General features: G+C 23.8%; 1 protein-coding gene and 1 long non-coding RNA gene across 13 annotated transcripts in view; one reads left to right on the plus strand and one right to left on the minus strand.

The window, feature by feature from the left end:
• Nucleotides 1-2,580, plus strand: part of LOC127291408 (uncharacterized) — a 68,018-nt gene extending 65,438 nt beyond the window's left edge. Inside the window, exon 3 of the long non-coding RNA XR_007844601.1 lies at nucleotides 2,465-2,580. This is a non-coding gene — a long non-coding RNA (uncharacterized LOC127291408). The remainder of the gene's footprint in view (nucleotides 1-2,464) is intronic.
• A 15,032-nt stretch (nucleotides 2,581-17,612) lies between these two features.
• LOC127291390 (echinoderm microtubule-associated protein-like 2) overlaps nucleotides 17,613-27,494 on the minus strand; it is a 59,520-nt gene continuing 49,638 nt past the window's right edge. For 10 of the 12 annotated variants that reach the window (XM_051320506.1, XM_051320497.1, XM_051320505.1 and 7 more), the window contains 11 exons: nucleotides 27,286-27,355; nucleotides 25,570-25,776; nucleotides 24,607-24,844; nucleotides 24,063-24,220; nucleotides 23,268-23,525; nucleotides 22,757-22,894; nucleotides 22,230-22,346; nucleotides 22,049-22,072; nucleotides 21,148-21,235; nucleotides 20,551-20,777; nucleotides 17,613-20,287 (listed from right to left, as the gene is read on the minus strand). In XM_051320506.1, the coding sequence (XP_051176463.1) occupies nucleotides 20,162-20,287; nucleotides 20,551-20,777; nucleotides 21,148-21,235; nucleotides 22,049-22,072; nucleotides 22,230-22,346; nucleotides 22,757-22,894; nucleotides 23,268-23,525; nucleotides 24,063-24,220; nucleotides 24,607-24,844; nucleotides 25,570-25,776; nucleotides 27,286-27,355 (1,651 nt within the window). In that variant the 3' untranslated portion in view covers nucleotides 17,613-20,161. The remainder of the gene's footprint in view (nucleotides 20,288-20,550; nucleotides 20,778-21,147; nucleotides 21,236-22,048; nucleotides 22,073-22,229; nucleotides 22,347-22,756; nucleotides 22,895-23,267; nucleotides 23,526-24,062; nucleotides 24,221-24,606; nucleotides 24,845-25,569; nucleotides 25,777-27,285; nucleotides 27,356-27,494) is intronic. The other 2 variants (XM_051320500.1, XM_051320499.1) reach the window with 1 other exon arrangement.

Raw genomic sequence — 27,494 nt, forward strand, 5'->3', positions numbered from 1 at the left:
AATTTTTTTGCTTGTTTATCTCGTTTGCAGAAATAATGTTTAATAAGTTCATCGCACCCTCGTATAATAAAAAAGTATGTTTCTAAGAAATAATTTATGATTACTAAAAGAGGAGAAGAGCGTGTGTTGTTACAACAATGAATGATAATGCAAAAACGTGTTTTTTTTCCTTAAATAAAACTATCATATATGGTGTGTATATATATATACATTATGTCAATCTAATTTTCCAAACCCGCATTATATATATATATATACACATACAAACTCTGATTTAATCGTAAATAATTATTTTAAAAAAATATTCTTTTTATATATTACTCACACCTAATGAATTATTTTATTTTATTTTTTAATATCAAATTAACATTTTTTATTCTTTTGTTCTTTGTAATTATTATTCACTTTTGATTTTTTTGTTTACGGATTACTATTTTACAATTATAATATTTTTTTATTCTTTCAATAGTTTTCCTATATTTTTTTCATTTAAACAATACTTAAATTCAGTATTAAAAGGTAGGTCCTAATTTTTAATTTTACACAAATCTATTAATCTTTTTTTTTTTTTAAATTTAATTGTTATATCTTTAAAAAAAAAAATTTAATATCCTTTATAATAAATATATTTGAATGATAAAGCCATGAAATTCTGTGATTTTATCTTGTTTGTATAATTACAATAATTGTCTATAGAAAATAATAGTCTGTAACGCAGTAACTGTTAAGTAACATCTGAACAATAATTAAATATTACGTAAAAACTTGTTGACTTTTTTTTTGAAATTTTATGTTTACAATCGATATTGGAAATTTTTTCAAGTTGAAAAATAATTCTTTTCATTGTTCTAAAGACAAATTCACTGAGAAAAATGTTTAGTCAGAGCAACTAAAATTTGGTTGGTCTAACAAAAAAATTTTGTTTGTATTTAAGCAACCAAACTATTTTTGGTTAGGACAACAAACGATCATTTGGTTTTTCAGACCAAACTATTTTGTTGTGTTCACCAAATTATTTTGTTGTCGAAACCAAATAATTTGGTTGGCCTATAACCAAATGTTTGGTTGAGATAACTCTACGACTTTGTTTCAGCCAACCAAAATTTGGCTACAAGAACCAAAATTGACTAACCAAACAATTTTGTTGCAAACACTAAATTTTTTTTCTCAGTGTATCCTATATAATTTAAATAAATAAAAATTAAGAAAAATTAATAAAAATAAATAACAAGTTGAAAATTAGGTTCATTTTATGAATATTTGCTTTCTTATAAATTTTGTCAACTTGTTTTGAATTCAAATGAATTGAATTTGAGTTCAACTTCAACGAATCCTGTGTATTATATAAACTTTATATTATGCCAATCGCTTTTTTCTTTAATGAACAATAATTATTTAAACTTAAAAGAAGATTTTGAAATAATCCATAATTTTAATTTTTTTTTAAAATAAAAATATCAACTACTTTTTTTAAGTATTAGTAAAATATTGTATATTTAATTTATAGATTTTAATACAATCCATTTTTAAAAAATCGAAAATCGTCACGAATACAAAGCTTCCTCGGTAGGTGAAGAAGCAAAAATGTATAAAAATGAATAAAATTAAATAAAAGTAAAAAAAAATACATTGAAGTATGTATATATATTTGATTTTTTATCGTGTCGGAATTACAACTGATATTCATATAGGGTCATTTTCCGAACCCGCATATAATCATACAATTTGGAAATTGGTCTTTGTGTATTACTAGGTCGCGTGTTGCTGAAATACGGGCGCATTAATTGTCATAAATTGACTGAAACGCGGTCGATAATAATAATATATTATATAGTCGACATTCATAAATGAATACTCCGCAACAGAAGTGACTATCTCTTTAATTCAACAATAATGTTCATTCTTTTCATCTTTATTCCGTGACATAATTTATCATTGCAACATATATTGTATATATATATGCTACTAAATAGATATTATTGTGCCTTTTTTCCTGCTAATTATTTTTAAAAATGTCAAACATTATTTTGAAAAAAATAAATATTCCCTAAAAATTAATAATACAATTTTTGTATAAAACCTCTTGATTAATTGGTGATTTAAAAGGCTTTTCGGTCATGTTAAGTATTAAATTTTTATTATTTTCAAAAATATAAAAATTATAAAAATGTCGATTATTTTTGAAAATAATAAAAAAATTTTTGAAAATAATAAAAATTTAATACTTAACATGACCGAAAAGCCTTTTAAATCACCAAAATATACTTAACGGTCACTAACTTCAAATAAACTCTTGATTAATTATTATTATTATTATTTAATTATATTTTTATTTTAATCAATTAATTATATTATTAATTAATTATAATTTAATTACTCATTATACAAAAAAAAGTGTATTATATTTTTCTGTAATTGTAAATATTTCAATTGTTTACTAATTTGTAATTATATATTTTTACAGGAAATTGTACGGGGATTAATATTCAAAAACATAAATGAACTACTTTTGACGGTGAGTAATTTTGTAATTTTATTTTATAAATTAGATTAGACTAATAGGATATCAAATTTTTTCCCTACTCGTATTTTATGAAAGTAATAGGACAATTAGAATATGGTTAACAAAATGATTATCCGAATATTCATTCGACAAAATTTTTATTTATAGTTTTAGTTTAGTTTTTTGAAACGTCAAAATTTTAATAAAACTGACCTGCTTGTTCGAAAAATCGAAATAAGTGTCATTTTTTCAAATTATTGAATTATTACTCGGACGTTAAAGATTACGATTTTTATTATATCAAATAAATCCTTGGTTGTCGACGAGATTTCCACTGTTTGGATCAAAAGTGTGTTGAAAAAAATTTTAACAGAATTTCATGAAACTTGGTATATTAAAGGTTTTTAGGGTTGCTGATCACGAATCTGACATCAGTTTTTCAAAATTCAAAATGGCGGATCCAATATGGTGGATTGAAATTTTAAAAAATGTGCGGATTCAATTATTGTCATATTGAATCCGTCATTTTGAATTTTGAAAAACTGATGTCAGATTTGAAATCAGCGACCCCGAAAATCCCCGAGTATAACCAGTTTGAGGAATATTTAAGATTTTTTTAATCACTTTTTATAAATTGCGCTGTATATGCGTCAGCGAAAGGCAACGGATTAAATAATTATTATATTTGAGTCAATTAAATAGTATTTGTTTCAAATATAGGTACCCAGATAACCAGCGTACTAGTACGATGCAAGTACAATACGAGTACGGCGTACTAAGCGTACTAGTACTGTACCCGCCATCTACCTCCGTAGGGTACCAGGTACTGTACTGGTACGTCGTATTATTACGCTGTACTGGTACAATACTAGTACGATAAAAGTATGGCGTACTGAAAGTCTTTTGTGAATTAGTATAACGTACCGTTATTGTACTGGTACAATACTGGTATGCTGTATAAAGTAAAAATTCTATACCCCCTCCCTCTCTCCTTCTACAATAGTATTTTAATTATTTTAATTTATTATTAAAAAGGAAAATCTTTGGGAGGACTGAAATAATAATAATTCATTTTTATTTATTTTTATTCAATAATTTTTTTTATTTATATCATATATGTCTTTGCATATATTATATAAAATATGTAACTTGTATTCTCACTTATCTTAGAATATCTCATGTTTTATATTATTCTAATTAATTAACTTTATTAAGTATTAATTGACTGCTTGCTTGTATTTAAACATTATTTCAAAAGAATTTTAAACTTGATGTTTCAAATTGTTTTGATGTTGGGTGAAACATCTTATCACATCCTAACCTATAAATATGTTATATATGTATAAGAAAAACTATAGCGAAGTAACACAATTCAATTTATATTAATATCATCAAGATTAAGTTTACGAATTTTTTTCAATATAAATTTATAAAAAAGTTTATAAAAGAAAAGATTTAGATTTTTTTCAATGAAAGAACACTGTGGCACAAAGCGTCATGTCAAAGCAAAACAACATAAATCTTATAAAAATCGATAATTTAATATAAATTTAATCACGGATATTCAAGATAAGTACAGAAGCACAAGTTACAAACGTTAAAACTTTTTTGCTGCATCATAAACCACTTTTTTCACCAACATTTATTGCACCGTTTTCAGTGACGCGTTCATAGTTGACAACTGTTAAGAAAGTGAGGTTAGGTTGGCATTACCAGCAAAGAGTCACAGTACGACGTACCAGCATTATACTTGTATCGTACGAGTATGTTGTGCTTCTTATTTCAGAAGTACGACGTACTGGCATTGTACTAGTACTATACTTTTATCGAGTACTCACATTTTATAATTCTAACAGTACGACATACTTTTATTATACTAGTACTGCACTGGTACGTACATACATAATTATTTTGTACTGGTATGAAACTAGTATAATACCAGTACTCCGTACTCGTAAATAACGTTTAGTACGCTTGGCTATCTGGGTACATAAAATTTTATTTATTATTTTTATCTATAATTTTATAAACAAATATTTGAATAAAATAAATTTTTTTCTATGAACGTCAATATTTAATTTTTCAACTAAATTCTTCTAAATCGTTTCAATATATAGAAATGCAGTTCAATTATATATTGACAATTTTCTTTATGTTTCGTATCTGAAGCCTGTCGCCTGTAAAAATCGATCTGCGAATGAAAAAAAAAAAAAAAAAAACAGGGAGAAAAATAGAATGATGAAAATAATACAAATGATTTTAGATTGAGAGACCCGTTTTTATCGATGCGCACGACCGATCGAGTTCGACCTTTAAAGTGATCGGTCATGTCATTTGTGCAATGTTTGTGAAAAGTATTATCATCAACAACACGGAAGTAACATCCTGTGTGTCGCGTTGCAATGTTTCCTTCCGGCATCATTCTCGTTATATATTTATATACACCCAGAGAAATATTTTATTTGAACCAAATATAATATATTTGAATTAAATAAACGTATATTTTTCTCACAGCCTACTATCGCCCATTTATTTGGCGTAAATAAATTTTTTTATTTAAATCAAATAAAAATTTATTTGAATCAAATAAATATTTATTAGGCTCTGAGACAAATATATCATTTCTCTGGGTGTATTTCTTGGAATAAAAAGAAATGCAATTGTTTATTATTGACTGTAAAAATTTGCAAAGAAAATATTTTCCCTTTCGTGTGTCATTGACATCGACTTTTCTCGTCGTTTGCCTCTTTTGTTATGAAGATTTGTTTTTTTTTTTACAAAATAATGTTGCATAAATGTCATCGTTAACCGTGAAACTAACTCACGTGTCTTGTTCGCTTCAGTGCGATTGGATACTTATTTTATGAAGTGGATTTTACGACAAACAAGGTTGCGCTATATTGCATATTTTTCACATGAGTTTCAAATTGAAAGAGATATTTTCAGTTTTTATATTCCATCTCCTTGAAAGGAAAATTCTTTTAATGCAAAGAATTATATATACGCTTGTTATAAAGTTGTTGTTGTTGTTATTTGCGCGAGTTTATTAACATAAAAAAAATAATAATAAATATTAAATTATAATAATTACTTTATCACAATTTTCATGGAAAAATAAAAGTTGGAATATAAAATTTTCAAATGATTAAATAAATTTGTTTTTTCTTAGTAATTTTACTGTGCCTTTTAAAAACCATATATTTTTAGATTGGTAATAAAATTCTTGGTCTCTGCATTTTGCAGACTGTATTCGAATTCGAAACGAGTATTCGTGCAGCAATGCATTTTGTTTAAGAATTCCGCTCATCTTTTATGTGCGATTTGGATTTCCTTCGTCGTGTGTTTAGTTTGTCCTCGAGTCTTTTTAAATTTAAAATAAAGTCCTCTTATTGTAAAGTGCCTGGTGAATTTTAGGGGAATTTGCAACAACAAAAAACTATTATACTTTTTTTTATTTTAATATTTAAGAGAAAAAAAAAATAATTACAAGAAAAATGCCATTTTTTTACCCTTTGATGAATTTACGTGAAATACCCCATGAACGAAATCATTTTTTTTTTTTTAATTTGCATTTATTTGCCTCAAATAAAAATATATTTGTCTCAGAGCCTAATAACTTTCTATTTGTTTCAAAAAAAAAAAAAATTTATTTATACCACGAATAAATTTTTACTTAACGCAAATAAATTCTATATTTAAACAAAATAAAATTTAATTCACTCTGAGACAAATATTATATCTTTTCTCTGTGAGTGTATTACACTGAAAAATAAATTTATTTGATTCAAATACTCGATTACTTGACTATTATCAAATAAATATTTACTTGAACCAAATAATTTTTATTTGAATTAAATAAATTTTATTTGAACCAATAATTTTTGTATTTTAAATAAATAAATATTCAAATAATATTTATTTGATACAAATATTATAATTATTTGATAATAGTCAAGTAATTGAGTATTTAAATCAAATAAATTATTTTTCAGTGTAAACTTTTAATAAATTATTTGTTTCTTTAGATATTGAAAGAAATATTTTATAAAATAAATTAATTTTATAATAAAAATGCCTTGTACGGTTTTATTTTAACAAATATAGCAAATATTTTATAATAAAATTTGAAGTTAAAATAGTAGTGAACAAATTTTTTGTTCATTTGAACGTTCTAAATTTTAGGCACATATATTATTTCACTCGTAAGTTAAAAATATTTCATTTGTTTAGTCACACCGAAAAAAATAAAATCTTAAAATGAGAAGAAAATTCCTCTCAACATTTACTTTTACATTTTATTTTCAATATGTGAATATTCATCTAAAAAATAGAGGATTCTTTTTTTTAATTAAGAACATTTTGGTTAGATGATTACTTTTAATCTTTCTTTTTCGATTGAAAGTATTCTTTTTCAGTTGAGATTTTTTTTCTATAATTGAGATTATTCCTCTAGAAATATAGTTTTTTGTTTTTTTACGCACACCTTCAAACTGTTCGAAAACTGACAGTTAAAAAATAAATAATGGACATCCCACTAAGAAACCTTCTATGTAAAGTGGGACTAACAAATTACATGTGTAATTTTGAAAATAATATTAATTACTTATAATCAATAATGTTATTATAATAAATTACGAAGCTGAAGTACGCAACGTTTATGATAAACGATTTTTTAAGAAATAATTTTTTAAAATAAAAATTCTATAATTTTTTGCCTAAAAAATATTTTTTTTACAATTTGCTGATTAATGAAAAACTACAAGAAATATTTTTTAGGCAAAAAATTACAGAATTTTTCATCTTAAAAAATTTTTTCTTCAAAAATCGTTTATCATAAACGTTGCGTACTATAGCTTCGTAATAAACTAATGTCAATGTGTTTAACCCCTATTCTTTCTATGATTAGAATTTTGTAATATTCCAGTTAGAATTAATTTTTTTTCAGCATCATAATCTATAAATATTATTTTAAAAATATATTCATTTTTATATAAATAAAAATAAGAATGAATTTTTCTCTTCCATATTTTTATTTGTAGGAATGTTTATAAATGAATTTTTCGATTTTTTGGAAGGAAGTAAATAAAAATTATTCTGTAAATAATTCATAAACTTTTTCACTTGCATACTATTCATTTTATTTTTAAATTAATCTAAGTTAAAAGTATTTTTCATAAACTAAAAAATTTTAGTATTTTTATTAAATAGAAAATCGTGTTTTTGCCATGTTTCGTTCTCTAAAATGATTTACTTTCCTATAAATAAATAAATCCAAGTTCTAAAGGGTGAACTAACCCATATAATTTCTTCTACACCCAAAAAAAAGTAATCTTATACTTAGAGGAAAATTCCTCTTCTAATATCCTCTAAATATTTCCTCTTAAAACAAGATTATTCAATTGAAATGTAGAATATTTTTATTCTTCATTTTAATGGAAGAATGACAAAAGGATTCCTTTTGTATTTTCCTCTTTAATTAAGATTTTCCGTTTTAAATTTAGAAGATTTAAAAAAAGGAAACGGAAAAAAATAATGTAATCGTTTGATCCCTTTCCCTGGGTATGATAGTTGTGAAGTTGTTTTTTAACCTTTCAGTTTTAATATTTCTGGTAAAATGTCAACAAAAAGGACAAAAAAATGGATTTGCTTTATTAAAAATACAGAAAATATAGTTAAATTCAAATTAAATGAATATTTTTAACGCTATTTTTAGATTTAAAAAAATTTGGATATTTCTTGTGAAATTTTACTACTCAGGTAAATAGAAATACTATAACCCCATTTTTGAATCTTTCGAATTTTTTAAATCTTTTTATTTACTTTTTTAAAAAAGTTTTAAAACGTTAAATAATTTCATATATGAAATTTTTTTCTGTCCTATAAAAAATGTTAACTTTTAAACATATCATCATGTTTTAAAATTATTTTTGCGCTGAAAATCTCGTTGATCATTACAACTGATTAATGAAAACTTATTTTTTGTATTTTAATTATCAATATAAAATGTTGATAATTAACCAAAAACATGACATTGTTAATGTTATATTAAAAAACAATTTTTATTATTATATTGAAATGAACTATTATAATTTTACTTAATTTTAATTTAAAAATGTATTTTCTGCAAAGATTTTATTATTTGATTGAAATTATAAATATTTTATTGATGGCTTTGACATTAAAAACAATTTTACGAGGTTTGGATGTCGACATTTAATTTAAGAGGAAAATCCTCTTAAATGAAGAATAATAATTTTGATACCAAAATTAAGAGGAAAATATGCATTTATTTTAGAGGAATCCTCTAGATTGAAAATTACTTTTTTTAGGGTGTAATTAAATAAAGAAGATTGACATTTCTGAACTTAACGTAGGATGAATATCTCTGTATTTGAGATTATTCCTCTCAAAATATAGAAGAGGAAAATCCTCTCAATTAGATATGAATACTTTAGTGCCCATATATAAGAGGAAAATATGCGTCAAAAGAAGAGGAATCCTCTAAAATTAAGAACTTATTTTTTTCGGTGTACTTTTTTCGAAATAAGAAAATTTAAAATAAAATGATTTTTAACAAAATTATTATAATTTTTCTTAAACAATATTGTTTTATCTCAGTCAGAAATGTTAATAATGATATCGTTGAGTATTTTTCTTTTCTTATGAGTAACACATATAATACATATTGTATATTATATATTATTATCAACTTAAAACAAAAATGAAAATAATTGTTAAGAGCTGATATTAGCGTCACGTTTCATATGATTTATGAAGAATTTGTAAAAATAAAATACTTCCACTGAAGTATATTTTTATTTATAAATTATATTCTATTGAAAAATATTAAAATATGAAGTTGAACTTTTCTTTCGATTCTGTTGAACGAAATAATTTTATTTTTTTTTGAATTAAATAAAGTGTATCTAAAGCAATAATTTCTGCTTTTAAAACAAATACCATTTAATTGACTGAAATAATAATTATTTAATAAAAATAAATATTTAGTTGATAATATAGTCAAGTAAACGATTATTTGAATCAAATAGGTAATTTTTTTTTCAATGTATAAAAGAACGTTTAGCTCGATTTTTCTAGTATGTAGTAAGTACTATCTTCATAATCCGATCTACCTGGCGTCTGTGCTTACAACTGGAAGCCTCGCAATCGATTGAACGTGACCTTCTCTAATCGAGAAATTTGACCTCTTATTAATGATGAAATGAAAAGGTCGATAAAATCGAATGCCAATAACGAATATAGGGATATATTATTATTATTGTTATTATTGCGTGGGTCTAGGCACATTGGTTTCGTCCTTGATGTTGTATTATACGGATTAAAGAAAACCGCAGGGGTCAGTGAAGTCACCCAGGGGTGGTTTAGGCAGTGCCCTCAGGCATCTTGGACACCTGAGAGGATCACACACTGGAAAAGGAAAGGGTAAATCTTTAAAAAAAAAAAAAAGAGGAATAAAAAAAAAATGTCGAGGAAAAAAAATTGGGCCCCCAAACAAGGAGGGGAGACCGGTTAGTCTGGTCCTTGATTTGAAGCCATGCCAAGTTCTTCTTTTTTATGCTCTCTCTTTTTTTTCTTTTCTTCTCTCTCCCTCTATTTTTCTCTCTTTTTCGATGATGCCATCTTCTTCCTCAAGCCAAAGCGATTTCTCTCTCTCTCTCTCTCTCTTTCGACGTACATTAAGGGCGTTGGCTATATCGCCACTGAAATCACGCTTCTTTGTTTACTAACAAATCCTGGGCCTTCGAGACTCTTCGAGGCCCTAAAAATGAAAGGTCCCTTTTGGTGCCTTCATATAATGTTTTAGTTGTCAATAGTTTTTATTTTATTTTATTTTCAAGTTGTGTAAAATGCATCCCAACTTTATATATGTATAAAATACACACTAACGAGTTTCTGCCACCGAAGCAAGTGCAAATAAAATCATTCGACACTAATTATAAGAAGGAAAATGCAAATGAGGATTGGTGAATATGAGATTTTTTTTTCTTTTTTTTTTTTTGAACGACAAGCATTTATGTAAAAGGTCTTTAAGCACCTTTTTCAACAAGGATTATCAACACTTTAATTAAAAATCCCAACTGATGTTTGCAATAAAAAAAAATATATATATATAGCAGCAATTTTATATTTGCTTTTAGATAAGCAATTTCGTTTTTAATTAATAATTATGAGTCAAATTTAATTTTTTTTTAATAATTCGGTAAGAAACAAATTTTAAATAAAATTTGATATTAGAAATAGAAAGTTTTAATCAACTTACGGATGAGAATTAATTTTCCAAGGAATCTATACGCTGGTATATTTTAGTCTAAACTGAATTACAGTGAAAGAGCATTATTTTTAAATAATATTTTTTAAACGAGACATACACTGGAAAAAAAGATTTTGTGTTTGCAACAAAATCGTAGAGTTATCTCAACTAAACATTTTTGTTGACCTGATAAAAAAATTTGGTTGAGTTAACCAAAAATTTTTGTTATACCAACAAAAAACACTCAACCAAATAATTTGGTTGCTTAAATATACCAACAAAATTTTTTTGTTGGCCCAACCAAATTTTGATAAACATTTTTCTCAGTGTATGCATGAAAAAGTTTTCTGTAAATTTTTAATAATTAACACTAATTTTGTTTATCACAGTAAACTTTTTCGTTGTGAAAGGAAAAAATTTAGCTGTGGTTACTAAGTTTGTTAGATCCGATAGCAAACATAAATTAGTGTCTGTAAGCAATTTATTTTTTTTCCGTGTAAAAATTTCTGAGAAATATATTTATTAGTGCGGATATATATATATATATATATACATATATTTGAAAAATTATTCTTTTCACCTTCGAGTGAAATGAAAGGCTCCGAGTTGAAGATGGTGTTTATCGCGCCTTTGATGAAAAGATTGTTAAATGCGTCAGCGATTAAGGCTATGTATGAATCTAGGGCGCAGTTATACAGTACTTATGTTATTGATAAAAAAAATTAAATTCGAAGGATATTCAACATGGTAATTTCTGATATCACTACACTCAAATTGCCTGTCAATTATAAGTCTTTTAATTTTAATTGACCTCAAAGCTCTGCGCTTCACAAAAACAATAATTATATGTACATATATGCCAATGATATTATAATAATTATACAATCATATACGTGGAAAAATTAAGCAATTTTTTTTTTTTGGCAATATTTGTAATTTGGATAAAGGAAAAAATATTTATTATTATTATTATTATATTAAATAAATAACTAAGTAAAAATATTATTAATTTAAATAAATTAATTAATGTCAATTTTATTAATTAAATTTAATGAAATAAATATTGTTAATTTATTATGTAAGCGAAATTCAAGAAATAAATGTTATTTAACATTTAAAAATTATTTTTAATTAAATGCCTATAATAATTAACAATTTATAATTTAAAGTCATATCAGTTTTAATATAAGAATCAGAAAATTTATTCATAAAATTATTATCGAATAAAATACAGAATAAAAAATACCAGGTCAAAGAGAGAAAAAAAAGAATGTAAAATGGATAGAATTTTTAAACACTATTATATATATAAAGATTTTTGTATTACATAATTCAAAATAAATGGATTGCATAATTATTAAAATCAGGAACATTTTCTCGTCTGACCCATTTTTCAAATATACATATACATAATAAAATTGTGTTTCGACCGTAAAACATAAATTTATTTTTCTTGAATTCTTTGACAATTAATTTTTAGAAAAGCGACTTCTCGGTCTAAAAACTCGCGCAGCGAGTTTTCGTTTTCACTCATGGCGTGCAACGCGTTTGGAAAGCAAAAGTTATCCCAACAGGGATGGTAACCGAAACCGAAACCTACATTTATATATCTTTTATAATGATCTACGTGTTATATATATATATATATATATATATATATATATATATATATATATATATATATATATATATATATATATATAAAAGATTAATGGTAAATTTAATTTCCTAAAAGAAGATTTGATTTTTTTTTTAATTTAAGAATATTATAATCTAAACATTTATAAGAATAAATCGCAGACATGATTTTATTTTCAAATAGATGACAATATTGATTCTTTATTCAATTTTTTTTTTTTTATTTATTCAATTTGTTCTGTTTTTTTGAATTGAATAATAAATATTTTGAGGCCTCTAAAAGTTAAAAATATTTAAATAATTAATTAATTATTATTAATATTGTATTACAAGTTTATTTGTGCGTATACCGGAAATCCGTTCAAAGCCAAATGGCATGATCTATGAATAATAAATAATAAAAAATAGTTCTAATAATACTAATACTAATACTAATTGTATTAATTTATAGAAGTTTCATTAAAATTTTAGTTTTTTTTTCAAAACCTAAAAATGAATTTAACTAATAATAATAATTAGTTAGTTTTAACAAAATGATTAGTAGAAAATATAGAAATATTTCTATTTGAATTAGTGACTAACTTTTTGCTATCGAATTATAGTTATTTTTTATTCATTCAAATTTAGAGAGTACATGAGTTATTATAATAACAATATTAATTAATATAATAATAATAATAATAATAATAATAATAATAATAATAATAATAATGATAAATAACTATTAACAAAAAATAAATAAAGAAGGAAATTTCCAATACATTAGATCGTTAATGAAACATCGATCATGATCAACATTCCTGGATATTATACATATATTTCGAAATATATTGTATATGAGGCATTTCATATGAGAATACTGGGTCATGTCTCGGATTTTTCTTAAAATTCGGTAAATTGTAGTGATAGTGGTGCTAAATAAGTGTACAAATTTTGAATTTGAAATTTTTAATGTTTTTCGAGATATTTACAATAACAAATTTGAGCAATATTTTTTTGCTTTACTTATAACTTTTTCCTTACTAAAAATAGAGAAAAATGTTGTAAATGTTTTTTACGCAGAAGACCTTAAACTCTTAGAAAAAAATTATTTTTTAAAAAAAATATTAATTTTTAAACAATTTGTTTAAAAAAAATATGTTTATAACTTTTAAACATGTTCTCCCTTATTTAGAAGCGCGAAAAAAATCATGAATATTGTTTAAGTCATAATAAATCGATAGTTACATTTTTGAGATATGGCATTATTTTTTGTTTTCGAGATATTAATGCGTAAAAAACATTTACAACATTTTTCTCTATTTTTAGTAGGGAAAAAGTTATAAGTAAAGCAAAAAAATATTGCTCAAATTTGTTATTGTAAATATCTCGAAAAATATTAAAAATTTCAAATTCAAAATTTGTATACTTATTTAGCACCACTATCACTACAATTTACCGAATTTTGAGAAAAATCCCAGACATGACCCTGCGTATTCTCATATGAAATGCCTCATATATATATATATATAAACTGTATGTAAAATATCTCGATAATAAATACAATATAAAAACAATAGAAAAATATGTAAGCACACAATATAAAATATATGAAAGTAATAAAAATCTATAAATATATTCAAGTAGAAAGCTCATGATCTGATCGACTCTCTTATAAAAAGATCAATATATTTCCATATATGTATTTATCTGAAATTTATATTGGTATAGGTTTATATGATCCATACAAACAACAACTATAATGGAATATGTGTATGATTATATATATATATATATATGTATATACTTATTTATTTATTTATTTATATGTAGTTGTATATACAGTACGTTATGTTGTATATTCAAGCAAGCAACTTAAGGGAAAGTGGTGTCCTACTTGTGTGCCAGTTACCAACACGGCGACAAACTTAAAGAATCCTTTATGTAATCGAGCGTGTAACTCGGAGAGCGTGTCGCAAGATTCCATGAATGAATCGCTGTTTCGTATATATATATATATATGTATAGCGCGCCAACGGATCGATCAATGACGATTCGATAGACAAATCGAGTGATTGCTCTCCTCCTCGCACTGGAGAGATCAATCGATTTGCTTGACCGAGAACTATACAACCAATTCTGGTTTTTTTCTCTTCTTCCTGCATGAGGAAATAACCGCAAAATCCAAGATAGATATTTTATGGTTTTCGACATCAGAATTCAATCTCATTTTCGCGTAGAGGATTAAGAAGAAAAAAAAAATTATATACATTTACTCAGTAAAATGTATTTTTGAGGTCTATAAGCATTCATTTCTTTTTTTATTTATAGCAGTTAAAATAACATTATGTTTTCAATATCTTTTTTTTTTTGGTACGGTTTCCCTAGGAGATAAAAAAAAAACTAGAAATTGGATTGCGGATTTCATTTTATATTCGTTATTTAGATAATATTTCTTCCTTCACTGAATAGCAAAAGGGAAAAAAATTAAATTTCAAATATCCTCTTTTTATATTCTTGGAATTAAAATATGATACAAAATAAAAATAATTTATTGTTAATATTAACATTTTCCTCTAAGATTAAGAGTTGATAGTAAGATTACTTTTAAAAGAAAAAGACATATTCTTTTCATGTTGTAAATATACACAAAAAAAAACATATTTGCGCCTGAGAACTAAATAAATATTTATTTTTTCAAATGAATTTTATGTGGTTGAAACAAAAATTTTATTTGCGTAAAATAAAAATTTATTTCTATTAAATAAACATTTTTATTTGTACCAAAATAATCTTATATTTGAAGCAAATAAATATTATATAGTTATATCCTACACTAAAAAAAAAGTTATTTGATTCAAATAATCGGTTATTAAATAAATATTTATTTGGATCAAACAATTTTTATTTGAATTAAATATTTGTTTCAAATACATTTTGAATAAAAATTATTTGAATCAATATTATTTAAGTTAAAAAAATCTCTGAATGTATAAAAGGAAAAGTTGCATAATATAAATATAAGAGAAATACGTTATTTTTTTTTCTCTATATTGTAATGAAAAAAATAATGTATAATTAAATTAATATAAATTTTGTTTATATTTATTAAGACTTTCGACTTGGAAAGTTTTATAATATAATTTGATGAACTTTCTTGAAGCTGTCAATAATTTCAAAATCTTTTGGGATTATACTTTCACTTTTTAGAAAATAATTGAGAGTGTTTTTCATCTTGAGGAATATAAAATATTATATTAGACCTTTATACATATATAAATTGGATTTTTTTCTCTTACATAATAAAGATTTCATGTAATAATTTTATTACAACGATATTCATTAAGAATTTACAAAGTTGTAAATTTGTAGGTCTATTGCATAAGCATGAGTAATTAATAAAATTAAGAAAATATTCCGTATTTATATGATAAGAGACAAAAAAAATATTTGTTTGTGTGCCTTATATACATATAGAAAATAATGTTCGATTTGTCAATAACAAATCAAAATATAGTAAAACTGCAAGAAAGTGATTTCACTTTCTATTTCAGCTTTCAAGTGTTTTTTCTTTTAAAAGTAAAAGTATTCCCTATAATTATACTATTCATATTATACACATATAGGTAATCTTTTAAGAACATATATATATATATGTATATTATTCAGCGAACAGGTCATTAACATTTAATTGAACGTATAATTTCTATTCAGCATCGCGCAAAAAAAAATTTCAATGCTCTTTATAATTTTTGGTAACTAAATTTTTATTTTCATTTTGTTTTCAAAAAAAAAATTTTTTTTTTTTTATGCTACTTTCTCGTTATTATTTTGGAGTTTCAGTTGCTTTTTTCACGCACTCACTTTCTGTAATTATTCATAAGTCATTCATTATTTTAAAGACAACTCGAACAACTTTCAACGCTTATTAAGAAATATATTTTTTTTTAATTCAGCAAACTACTTACAGTTTCTAATACATGTTTGCCAATCTATTACTCAAAGGTATATCGATTTTACTTATTTATTAATGAAATCGTAAATAAAATTGAATGAAAAAAAGAAAGAAACAAAATTTAAGCTAACCTATTACAAAAATTGTAAATAATTTTCAGTTTAATTTGAATTAAAAAAAAAAAAAAAAATAATTCAAATTTAATTTAAATATTAAATGTTATATGAATTATAAATATCAAAATAAATAGTATTTAAAAAAAACTTTCTTACATAACTTTTGGTTATTAAGTTTTTTGTTCTATATATTTGAAACAAGATAATTACTTTATTTTTTCAATCGATGTTCATCGTGTTTCAAAAGTGTCAGATAAAATCCGTGCTCGCGCACCATTACGTAAATGTTTATTATTTTGATAAATTAGTTTCATAAAAGTGGATTTCAATCAACAAAGATATATCAAAATGTCAATAGATAAAATTTAAGAAAATGTCTCAAACAGAACAAAAATTATTATCATACATGTAAGGAGAAATAATTCATTATTAATTCAAATAACCTACATATACATTTTAAATGCAACTTTTTTCCATAATCTTTTACTTTTTAAATATTTTTTTAAAAATTTAATTTTAATTTAATTTAAAAAAAAAAAAAATTTTTTTTTGTAATTGTTATTAAAAATTTTTCTAACAATATATAATAATTAATTTATTTCAAAGGCAAATGAAAGTCAATGAATTAAATTCAAAATTCACATGGAACACTGATCCAACGCGAAATGTATTTTTAAAAATGGAATGCTATAAATTACGTGATGAATTATTAAATGGAAATCGAGAATTAATAATGAAAAGAAGAGAAAATTTAAAAATGTTATTTTTGCAAGATGCAATGGACCAAGAAAAATCTATGAGAGAACATGGTTACGCCTACATTCCTACACAACCGTGACGACAAATAATTATTATTTTTATTTCAAAACTCATTTCTCAGGCTTCTCATTATTTTCACGATCTTGACCGATATTTTATATTTTATCATCTTTGAAAAAAAGACAAAAAAAAATAAAGTCATAAGAGTTTACTAAATTATTTCCATATTTAGATTTCGCAGAAGGAAATCTCTATTCAATTAACATTAATTAAAATTAATAAATATTGTCAATTTTCTATACGTTTTCTTAAAAAAAAAAAAAGGACAATGACGAGACATTTTTTATTCAATATTCATTTGTCCTTAGGAGAATTGCAAATAATAACATGTTTTCAGGAAAATTCATATTTATTATATATACTTCGAAGAGCTTACAATTTTATCATCATTGACAGACATAAATAAAATATATATGTATATTTAGGTAAGATATCTTACACGATCACGGAGAGAAGAAAATATATTGAAAAATTCTCGCGCGCATTTATTAAGTATGACTTTGGTTCATTCCAAAAAAAAGAACAGAGAAATTTTCTTCTCTTTGATTTTTTTTTTTTTTTTTTTTTACTGAGAAAAAGGCCTCAATTATATATATATATATTTGTCTTGCATTTCTCTTATCTTTGAAACTTTACACGCATATATGAAGGAATGAAAATTTTGTTTCCTACTTCCTATATTTAATTACTACAAAATTACATTTTTTTTTTTAAACTTGCAATTTCGCTGAATATTTTTTTTTTCTTTTCAATAAAAATTATAATCGTATACGATTTTAACATTTTTCATTTAAAAAATATTGCTTTTTAATTTTTATTAATTATTATTGCCAGTTTCTAATTAGATTTTCAATTTTTTGCTTTCAATTTATTAATTAGCTATATTCTGTTCTAATTTGAACTAAATTATTTTTTATTAGTTATAGTTAGTTTATTAAATTTCGAATTTTTAATAAATAAAGCTTCGAATTTTAATACATTGAAAATTCGAAATTAAAAATTAATTTTTAATTAAACTTCTCTTTTTAAATTCAATTGAACTAATAAATATTTTCAATATATTTACACCAAAATTTGTGTTTTTTTTTTTTTTTTTTAAATTCTAGAGAAATTTTCACTCACTTGCGATCTGAATATTGTCAAAGGCCTCTGACTGGTTTGGCAAATTTTTTTTTTTTTTTTTTTTTACAATTTTGTCGAATCACCTTGAATTTATATCTTGAACTTTATGGACGGCAATTGTCGCATATATGGAGTTTATTAGTTTGACGAAGACAAGAGACTAATAAAATTTCGAAGGTTATTTTTCATTTCGCTATCAAACATTATAAATAAGTACTTTTTATAAAGTATAATATAATTATTTAATAATACAATTATTGTGCATTTATTAACATAAAGTATATTTTTTTTATGTTCCTATTCGCGCATAATAAAAGATGAAAATTAATCCTTTTTTCAACGTCTATAAATAATTTTGATTTTTACAAAACCAGTTAGGTCTACTTTTAAAACGATAATTCCATATATCTAATTAATATCTAATTATAATAATTTATAATAATAGTAATAATAATAATAATAATAATAATAATAATAATAATAATAATAATAATAATAATATTACAATACATATTTTAATATTTTTGAATATTAATTACTAATATTACTTAATTAATTGATAATACATATTATTACTACATACATTAATTTAATATTATTATTTAGTAATAATTATGCAGACATTTTAATGTCAAATAATAGTATTTGGCATGGCAACATGAACAAATTTTGTGCGCAGCGTTTTATTTTTTCAAATTGAAACAGTATTTACGCCTTAAAATATATTTATTTTAACTTTTTAACATCTAATATCTTCTCGTGATAATTCAAATAAATAATGCAGTATAGATTTTTTCGTAAGAAAAAAACTTAAAATTTTATGTTTAATACTTTCTCGCATAACATAATTAAATGATTATTTTTTTAATAATAATTATAAAAAAATTGTTTCGTCAAGTCTCTTGTCTTCGTTTAGAATTCGAAGCTTTCTTTTTAACAACAAATTAAAATTTATTCATCTCAAAAAACTATAATTTTGAAACTAACATAGCTTATCGAAAAATATTATGTATTTCAAATAGTTAATTTCTGATTTTAATATGTATTCGATATTTCTATCAATACAATAATAACATATTTTTGTTATGTGGACAGAAATTTTTTTATTTTTTACAATCCTGCTTTTTATTGTGCATAAAAAATTTGTCTAAAAATAGTATTTTCATTACATGAGAGGTATATATAATTGTTTTTATAGTTTATAAATCTGATTTTTCTTTTTTTTTTTTCATAAATTTATATATGTAATTTGCAAGTTTTCGTTGAATAAAATTTATCAAGTCAAACTTTTTGGAATAAATATCTAAACTTGAAAAAAAAAAAATGAAAAAGAAATATTGATAAATTTATTGAAACTGTTTTTGTAAAAATGTAATAAATAATTTTTGAGGCCTTTAGAAGAGAAAGAAATTCGTTTCTTTAAATTTTTGTTTGAAAATATAAAACTATGAAATCAACCTCAAAAATTATTAATTGAAATATAAATATATATTTCATTTTTTATTATTTACAATCGAACGCGCTAATAATTGTAAAATTAATTATAAAAGCGAAATTGCATTTGATAGGCGGACATAAAGACACGGTTGAGAAACACTGTTTAAAACCGAAAGTCGTCCTGTTCGGATGTTGAAAGAAAGTGATTTCGCGTCTCGCTTTCTCCATTTTTCATCTATCGATTAGTTTGGAAAGAAAAATGGTGTTATCGCAAATTTCCGATGATGTCATTTCCGTTTTTTTTTTTTTTTTTCATGAATCTAATTTACAATCCACTGTAAAACGCTGGTATCACCCCCTCCAATTGATACAAGTCGAGTATCATCCTGTAGAAAGGCCACATTTGTCACATGACTCGAATGACCTCCATAAGAATGATGAAGAGACTAGGAGGAAAAAAATCCAAAATTATTATGCAAGTGAAATTTTAAAATTCGATTTTTAAATAAAAATTTTTTTTTAATTTTCAATTTTTGAGATTTAAATAATTGAAATTTATATTAATTAAATAATTTTAATTTTAATTACATTTTTGCAAAAAAAAAAGTACAATTTTTATTTTTAGGAATTGAAATAAATAAATTTAAAAATCAAAATAAAAAATATTTTAACTGTTACGAAGTTTTGAAAAATATTTTTTGACTCTTACCTTTGGTTGGCAAGCTGGATAAGAAAAGAGTTTGACTTTACCAAAATCATCTCCAGTGGCAAGTAACTTGCCATCGCCACTACGAGAACAATTATTAACATCAGTACCGTCGGCACCATCCGGCCAAATTCCAATTGTTTCAAAAGAAATAACACAACTCTGCGTTGACCAATCAACATCCCTTAAACTTGATGATTGAGGAATTTGTCGGCAAACTCCCGGATTCCCTAAAAAAATCGAATTTGAATTTTTTTTTATTATCCACTGTCAGTAAGGTAGATTTCATTTATTGTAGAATTTTCTCTTTACTAGACAAGATAATTTTTATTTTATTTATTCAGAAAAAATGTTATTTGTTTAAAATTGTTAAAATTCTTTTTTAAATTTTTACAAATTTCTTTCAATTATTTTATAATTTATATCAAAATCTTCTCTCAATCTTTCAAAATTCATAATATTTTCTCGAAACAAATTCAAAATCTGTTTTTAAAACTTTTTCATAAAATTGAAAAAAATGAAATAATTTTCAACAATAAAACAAGAAAAAAAAGAAACAAAATAAAAGGTTTTAAAAGTAAATTTAAAAATTATACTCACAATAAAGTAATTCGTAATCTCCGCTGTTACTTCGAAGATAATTTCCATCTGCCGACCAATCTAAATGAGTTATAAAACTGGAATGTCCCTGAAAATAAATAAATAATTTTAGTTTGATTTTTTTTTTTTTAATAGTTTTATAATTAAAAAATATATTACTACATTGCATTGCATTTTCTTGTACAGTAAATTCTCGATATTTGATCATGTTATGGTTTGAGAAAAAGTTGAAAATAAATTTTTTATAACTATAAACAAATTTATTGAAAATACATTGTATATTTATAATTATTAAAATACACAGCACCTATTAAAATCAAATTACTTTGCATGATTTATTTCTCAATGTTAAATAAAAATATATTTATTTCAAAAAATTATCGAGACGATACTGTTAATAATTTTTAGAGAATTTTTAAAAACTAATCCTAAATTTGTCTCGAACATGCGGTTTTGCTGCAAAATAATAATGATGCAAGAAATGCTATAAAAATATATAGAAAACAAATTTAAAGCGTGCTTGTGATGAGTGATGGCTTGTCTATATATATATAATACTTATTTTTATATGATAAAAAATAAATCTCTACTTTCTATTTTTCTAGAAAATGGTTTTTTTTTTAAACGAGACATTTTAAGATTTTTCAAATTTCAATTTAATTAGCTAAAATTTATAATAATCAAATTTAAATTAAATAAATTGTAATTTTCATATATTATTTTAGAAAAAGAAGAAAAAAGGAATCAGAAAATATTTTTAAAAAATCACAAAATAAGTCAATGAAAAATAAAATTATACTAATTTTTTTTTTAAATTATAATCTAAAAATTAAAAAACTATATATAGTTTTTGAATGGCATTTTGAAAATGTCTCTTTTAAAGATGAATGACAAATCTTACTCCGCGTCTTCGAATCCTCTTTGGCTGGAATGCGAAAAAAAATGATATTACTTCAATTATTTTTGATAAAAAAAAGAAGCCTTGAAATTTTATGACATAATTAATATTCTCGATTTAATTTTTATAAAGTTTTCCAAAAAAAAAATAAATAAATAAAAACTCATTGAATATTTCAACCTACCATACAACGTCCAACTCGACTGTATTTTATTGCTTCTTCGTTCACTTGATAAATGTAAATGTGATTATCTCTAGAACCAATAGCAAGCAATGAGCCATCCGGGGAAAATTTCATTACCTAAAAAAATTATCATTATTATATTTAAATCTTCATTGATGTTTTGTCCGAATTAATATAAATTATAATATTTTTTAAAATTTCGTCAATTTTTTTTTTCAAAAAAAAAAAAAAAAACAAAAATTCGTTCAATCTAAGTGTAATTAAAATTTTTTTTTTTTATAAAGACAGAGGCTAAAATTACGTAAAGTTTGAAAAAATTGTCAATAAAGTGCAAAATTGCTCAATTTAATTGGAAGATTTCCAAAAAGAAGTTTGCCAATTTTTTTTTTCGCTTAATTTATATGCTTGATGAGAGAATTGGGATACATTTACTATAAGAAAATCACAATTGTTACAATTACATTATCTCAAATTGTTCATATTGTTTTCCCTATTATCTAGATATATATTGCAAAATCAATTCTCACCTGAATTGGCTCAGAACCATCTGTATGATGACTGTATAATTCTCTAGTTTCACTGTCAATCACTAACCATTTTCCATTTGTACAACCGACAACCAATATATTTCCATCTGGCGAAAAGCAGACACTTTGCGCTTGCTCCTAATAATAATTGACATTTTCAATTAACAATTTACTCCAAATAAAATATTAAATAAGAACAATAAAATTTTTTTCAAAAAAATATTTTAATATATAAATATTTTTCCTATTTATAAATTATTTTAACAGTTTATAAATAAAGAAATAAATTTTAAAAAAATTATTTATAACAAAAATTATTTTTAAATACTTTGTTTCAAGACAAGAAAAATATATTTCTTTTTTTAAATTTGTCAACTGGATCTCAAGGAAATATTTTTTTTTTTTTTTTTTATTAAAAAATTTCAATTTGTTTCTAACTTTAAGAAACAATTTTTTTTCTGATATTTTCAGAAACTTATTTTTATCACAGTGAGTAAAAAAAAAAACTCACCCCGATGTCCTTACTCCAAACGACAGTGTGACTGAGACTATCCCACATTTGTAATAAACGATCATGAGCTGCAGTTGCAAATTGTGGCAAAGTTGGATGTGATGCCAAACCCCATACCTCGTCAGCGTGTCCCAAAACCGTTGGATGAAATTCCATTTCCATATCACCAACCAAAATACAATTTCTCGTTGTACCCACTAAAAATTGAGAACCTCTGCCTTCGTTGACTGTACGAATTCCACCAAAGTGATCCTCAATCTGGCAAAAATTGTTTATAATATATAACAGTGAAATTACCCAATCTCTTCAATGCCACGACCTATATATATATGTATATAATAAGAGACCTTATTGTAATTTTGGACAACGAGGACATTTGTGAAACGAGATTCATTAATATATTCTCTCCTTTTAATTTTAAGTTTAAATTTCAGTTAACCATATTTAACTATAAAATTATTTTTAACCAATAGAAAAAAAATCTAGAAAAAAGCTTTTTTCTATCAGAATCACCAATCAATAAAAAATCGATTTTTTCAGACATCCTTTTATCTGTCCAGATCAAATTTAATAAATTATTTGATTTATTTTTTTGATATCCTATATAAAGCAATATTTTATAATAAAATTCAATGTTACAAAAATAAGTAAACAAATTCGTTTGTTTGAACGAAACTAAGAAAAAGTGTTTTATTTAAAACAAAAATTTTTGAAATAAAGCATTTGTAAATTAGAAAAAGCTTTTTTGAATAAAAAAATTTTTTTTTGGGATTAATAAAATGGTTATTTATCTACCTGTGCACTTTGGCCAGTTTTGTTCAAGGACCCATCAAGATGATAAAGCATTCCATCCTTGCCACCACCTGTGACGATATTTCCATCCTTTAAAACACACATGGAAAATATCGATCCCTCGTGGACATTTTTCACCAGCCTTGCAATTGTATTCGTTCCTTGTAAGAGAAAAATAGAATTTTTTTTTTTTATTTATAAAAATATATTTACAAATAAAAAAGTTTTTATCATAAAAAGAAAAATTTGTCAGTTAATTTTTTTTTTCAAAGTAAATCGTAATTTGATCGAAATTTTTTCAGTATCGAAATATTTCAGTTTCAATTTAAAATTAAATTTCAGATTAAAATAAAATAAAAATTTTAAATTACTTTGATGGACCAAAGGCCAGAAAATCCTTACTTTTTTATACTACTAATTAATGTCCTTGAAAATCAATAATTGAAAAATTCGAATTTTAGATTAAATTTAATTTATGTATGTTTTTTTTTTTTTTTTAATATTATTTGAGAAATAATAAATAATTCTTTACTGATTTTGTGTATACCTCTTGCCCAAACAATAATGTTTCCATTACTATCACCAGTGAGGACATCACCATTTTGATTGAAAGCAACACAAGTCACGTATCTTGGCTTTTCGCGACTCTCAAAAACTCCCATTTTCTTGTAAAGCATTCCACCATTGTCCAAGGACCAAAAGGATACGTGACCTTTGCCACATGAGACAATCTGATTTCGTTCCAGCGGATGCCATTCGGCGCATACCACCGTATCAACCGAACACTGTAATTGAAAATCGTCGTCCGTTTAATCATTTACTTCCGGTACTAAAAAAACAACATTTAACAACAATATAGCTAACGAACCAAAAAAAAAAGAAAAGAAAACTAATGTCACGATTTTTCTGTTTATTTGTATATATATATATTTTTTTTCTTCAATGTTAAATTTTCATTAGATGGAATTTCATTATACTATATAGAATTTACTATTGGTTGAATTTTTATTTTTTCGAATTATTATTTAACAGAAGTTCAATTTAAACGAATAGAAATTCGTTTAAATTGAACTTCTTCTATCTTACAGCATTTAACGAATTTTCATTTGTTAAAATTTACATTTCACAGAAGTTTTAAAACGTTACATTTTTTTTTTTTACAGAACTCTCGTTTGTACGAATAAATATCCGAAAGGAAAATTAGCGCTCAAATTTTTCTGACAGATATGTTTATTTGAAAAAATGAAAGTTTTGTAAAATCAAAAATTCGTCGTTTTATGAATTCTCTAAAATGTAAATTCGAAATATAATGAAAAATTTACTAGAAACAAATTCTTATTAATTCCCATTCTTTCTGTAAAATAAAAATTCTTTTAAATAACTATTTGGTCTAATAAAAATTCGAGCATAATAATTTGTAAAAAATTATTATAATTATTATTATAATCAGTCAAAATGGATTAATTTTAACAAATTAATTTTTGAGCTTAAAAAAAAAAAAGAATCTTACCTTCGTCTCGGTGACTTTGACGCCTCGATCACCTTTTTGCCAATCCCAAATGGAAATATTATGATCCGCAGTTTCATCAATAGCGCACAAAAAATTTCCCCCATCTGCTTTTGAAAATGATAAACAGCAAATTGATCCATCAAATTCACCGCTACCGATTACTGACAGTGTTGTTAAACTCACTGAATTCCATATCCTAATGTGTGGCTAAAAATATTTAATCGAAAAATGTATAGTAAACAAATTATTATAAGGTTCAAGTTAAAAAAATTAAAAAAAAAAAAATTATACTCTTAATTTAAGAGGGCTTTCCTCTCAAAGTACAATTTTTTTTATGATAATAAATTAATTAATATTAAATTTAAATAAATAATAATATTTATAATATAATTAATAAATTTATTTAAATAAATTTATATACGTGCCATTCCAGGAGTTTTTTAGTACTTTTCGGAGTAACCTTTCCAAATTAAATGAAACATTTTTTTATTAATATTTATTAATATAAAGGTCCAAAAAAATCACTTTTTAAGTAAAAACAATTGTTTATTTAAAAAATACAACAATAAATAATGCAAAAAATTCACTTTTTTCCTGCAACTCCAAATAAATTGGTTTAAAGATCAAAATTTTCCTTATCTTTCAAGCTTTAATACCGCACAAGAAACATTGAGTCCGGGAAAATATTCAACTCACAATTTTTTAAACAATGTTTGTTTACTTTTTTGTATTTTATTTACTGTGAAACGTCTGCTAAAGCTGCGCGCGACGTTTGGAAGTTGTCGCTTTCCTTATTGAGCAGAAGCTCATTACACTAGCGTAGTAAAAAACTTGTTGTGTGAAAAGTGAGGTTTTTCATCCTTCAAAAATGTTTTTTATGATTTTTTACTGCAAAGTAGATAATTAAAAACCATTCAATGTGATAACCAGAAATTTTTACGTTTCGTTTAATGACAACATAACCTCACTTTTCGCACAACATGCTTTCTACTACGCTAGTGTAATGAGCTTCTGCTCAATAAGGAAAGCGACAACTTCCAAACGTCGCGCGCAGCTTTAGCAGACGTTTCACAGTAAATAAAATACAAAAAAGTAAACAAACATTGTTTAAAAAATTGTGAGTTGAATATTTTCCCGGACTCAATGTTTCTTGTGCGGTATTAAAGCTTGAAAGATAAGGAAAATTTTGATCTTTAAACCAATTTATTTGGAGTTGCAGGAAAAAAGTGAATTTTTTGCATTATTTATTGTTGTATTTTTTAAATAAACAATTGTTTTTACTTAAAAAGTGATTTTTTTGGACCTTTATATTAATAAATATTAATAAAAAAATGTTTCATTTAATTTGGAAAGGTTACTCCGAAAAGTGCTAAAAAACTCCTGGAATGGCACATACAATTTTTTATTAATTTATTTTCATATTTATAATTTATAATAATAAATAGTAGTAATAAATAAATTTGTTATTCAGATTAAAAATTCCTCGTGTTTATCTTTAATACTTATATATCAGTAGTAAAAAGAGGTGTTTAGTCAGACAGAACTTTTGTGAATTCTTTTTTGTAATTTTGACATCAAATAAAGTTTCAATCAGAATTTGTTAAAACTTCAATAGATATATAAATAATATATTTAACTTTAATTAAATTATTTTATTGAATTTTGCTAAATTTTTTTTTAAATAATATTTATAATTTGATATAAATAATTATTTACCATAGCATTTCGATCTACGCCAGCAACTTGACCAGTGGCGACAACTAATTTATTAGGATGTATGGCCATGCTGGAAAAAAATATTTTCTTTCTTTTATAAACATTTTACATTTTATATTGTCCATTAATTATCATCGCAATAATCATTAATTAAATAAATTATTTTTGCACTTTAATTATAAATATCGGACGTTTATTTTGTTAATTTC

Source organism: Leptopilina boulardi, unplaced genomic scaffold (genome assembly GCF_019393585.1).
Source record: "Leptopilina boulardi isolate dan_hultmark-lab unplaced genomic scaffold, ZJU_Lbou_2.1 LbouV2_137, whole genome shotgun sequence".
NCBI classification, from domain to species: Eukaryota; Metazoa; Arthropoda; class Insecta; order Hymenoptera; family Figitidae; genus Leptopilina; species Leptopilina boulardi.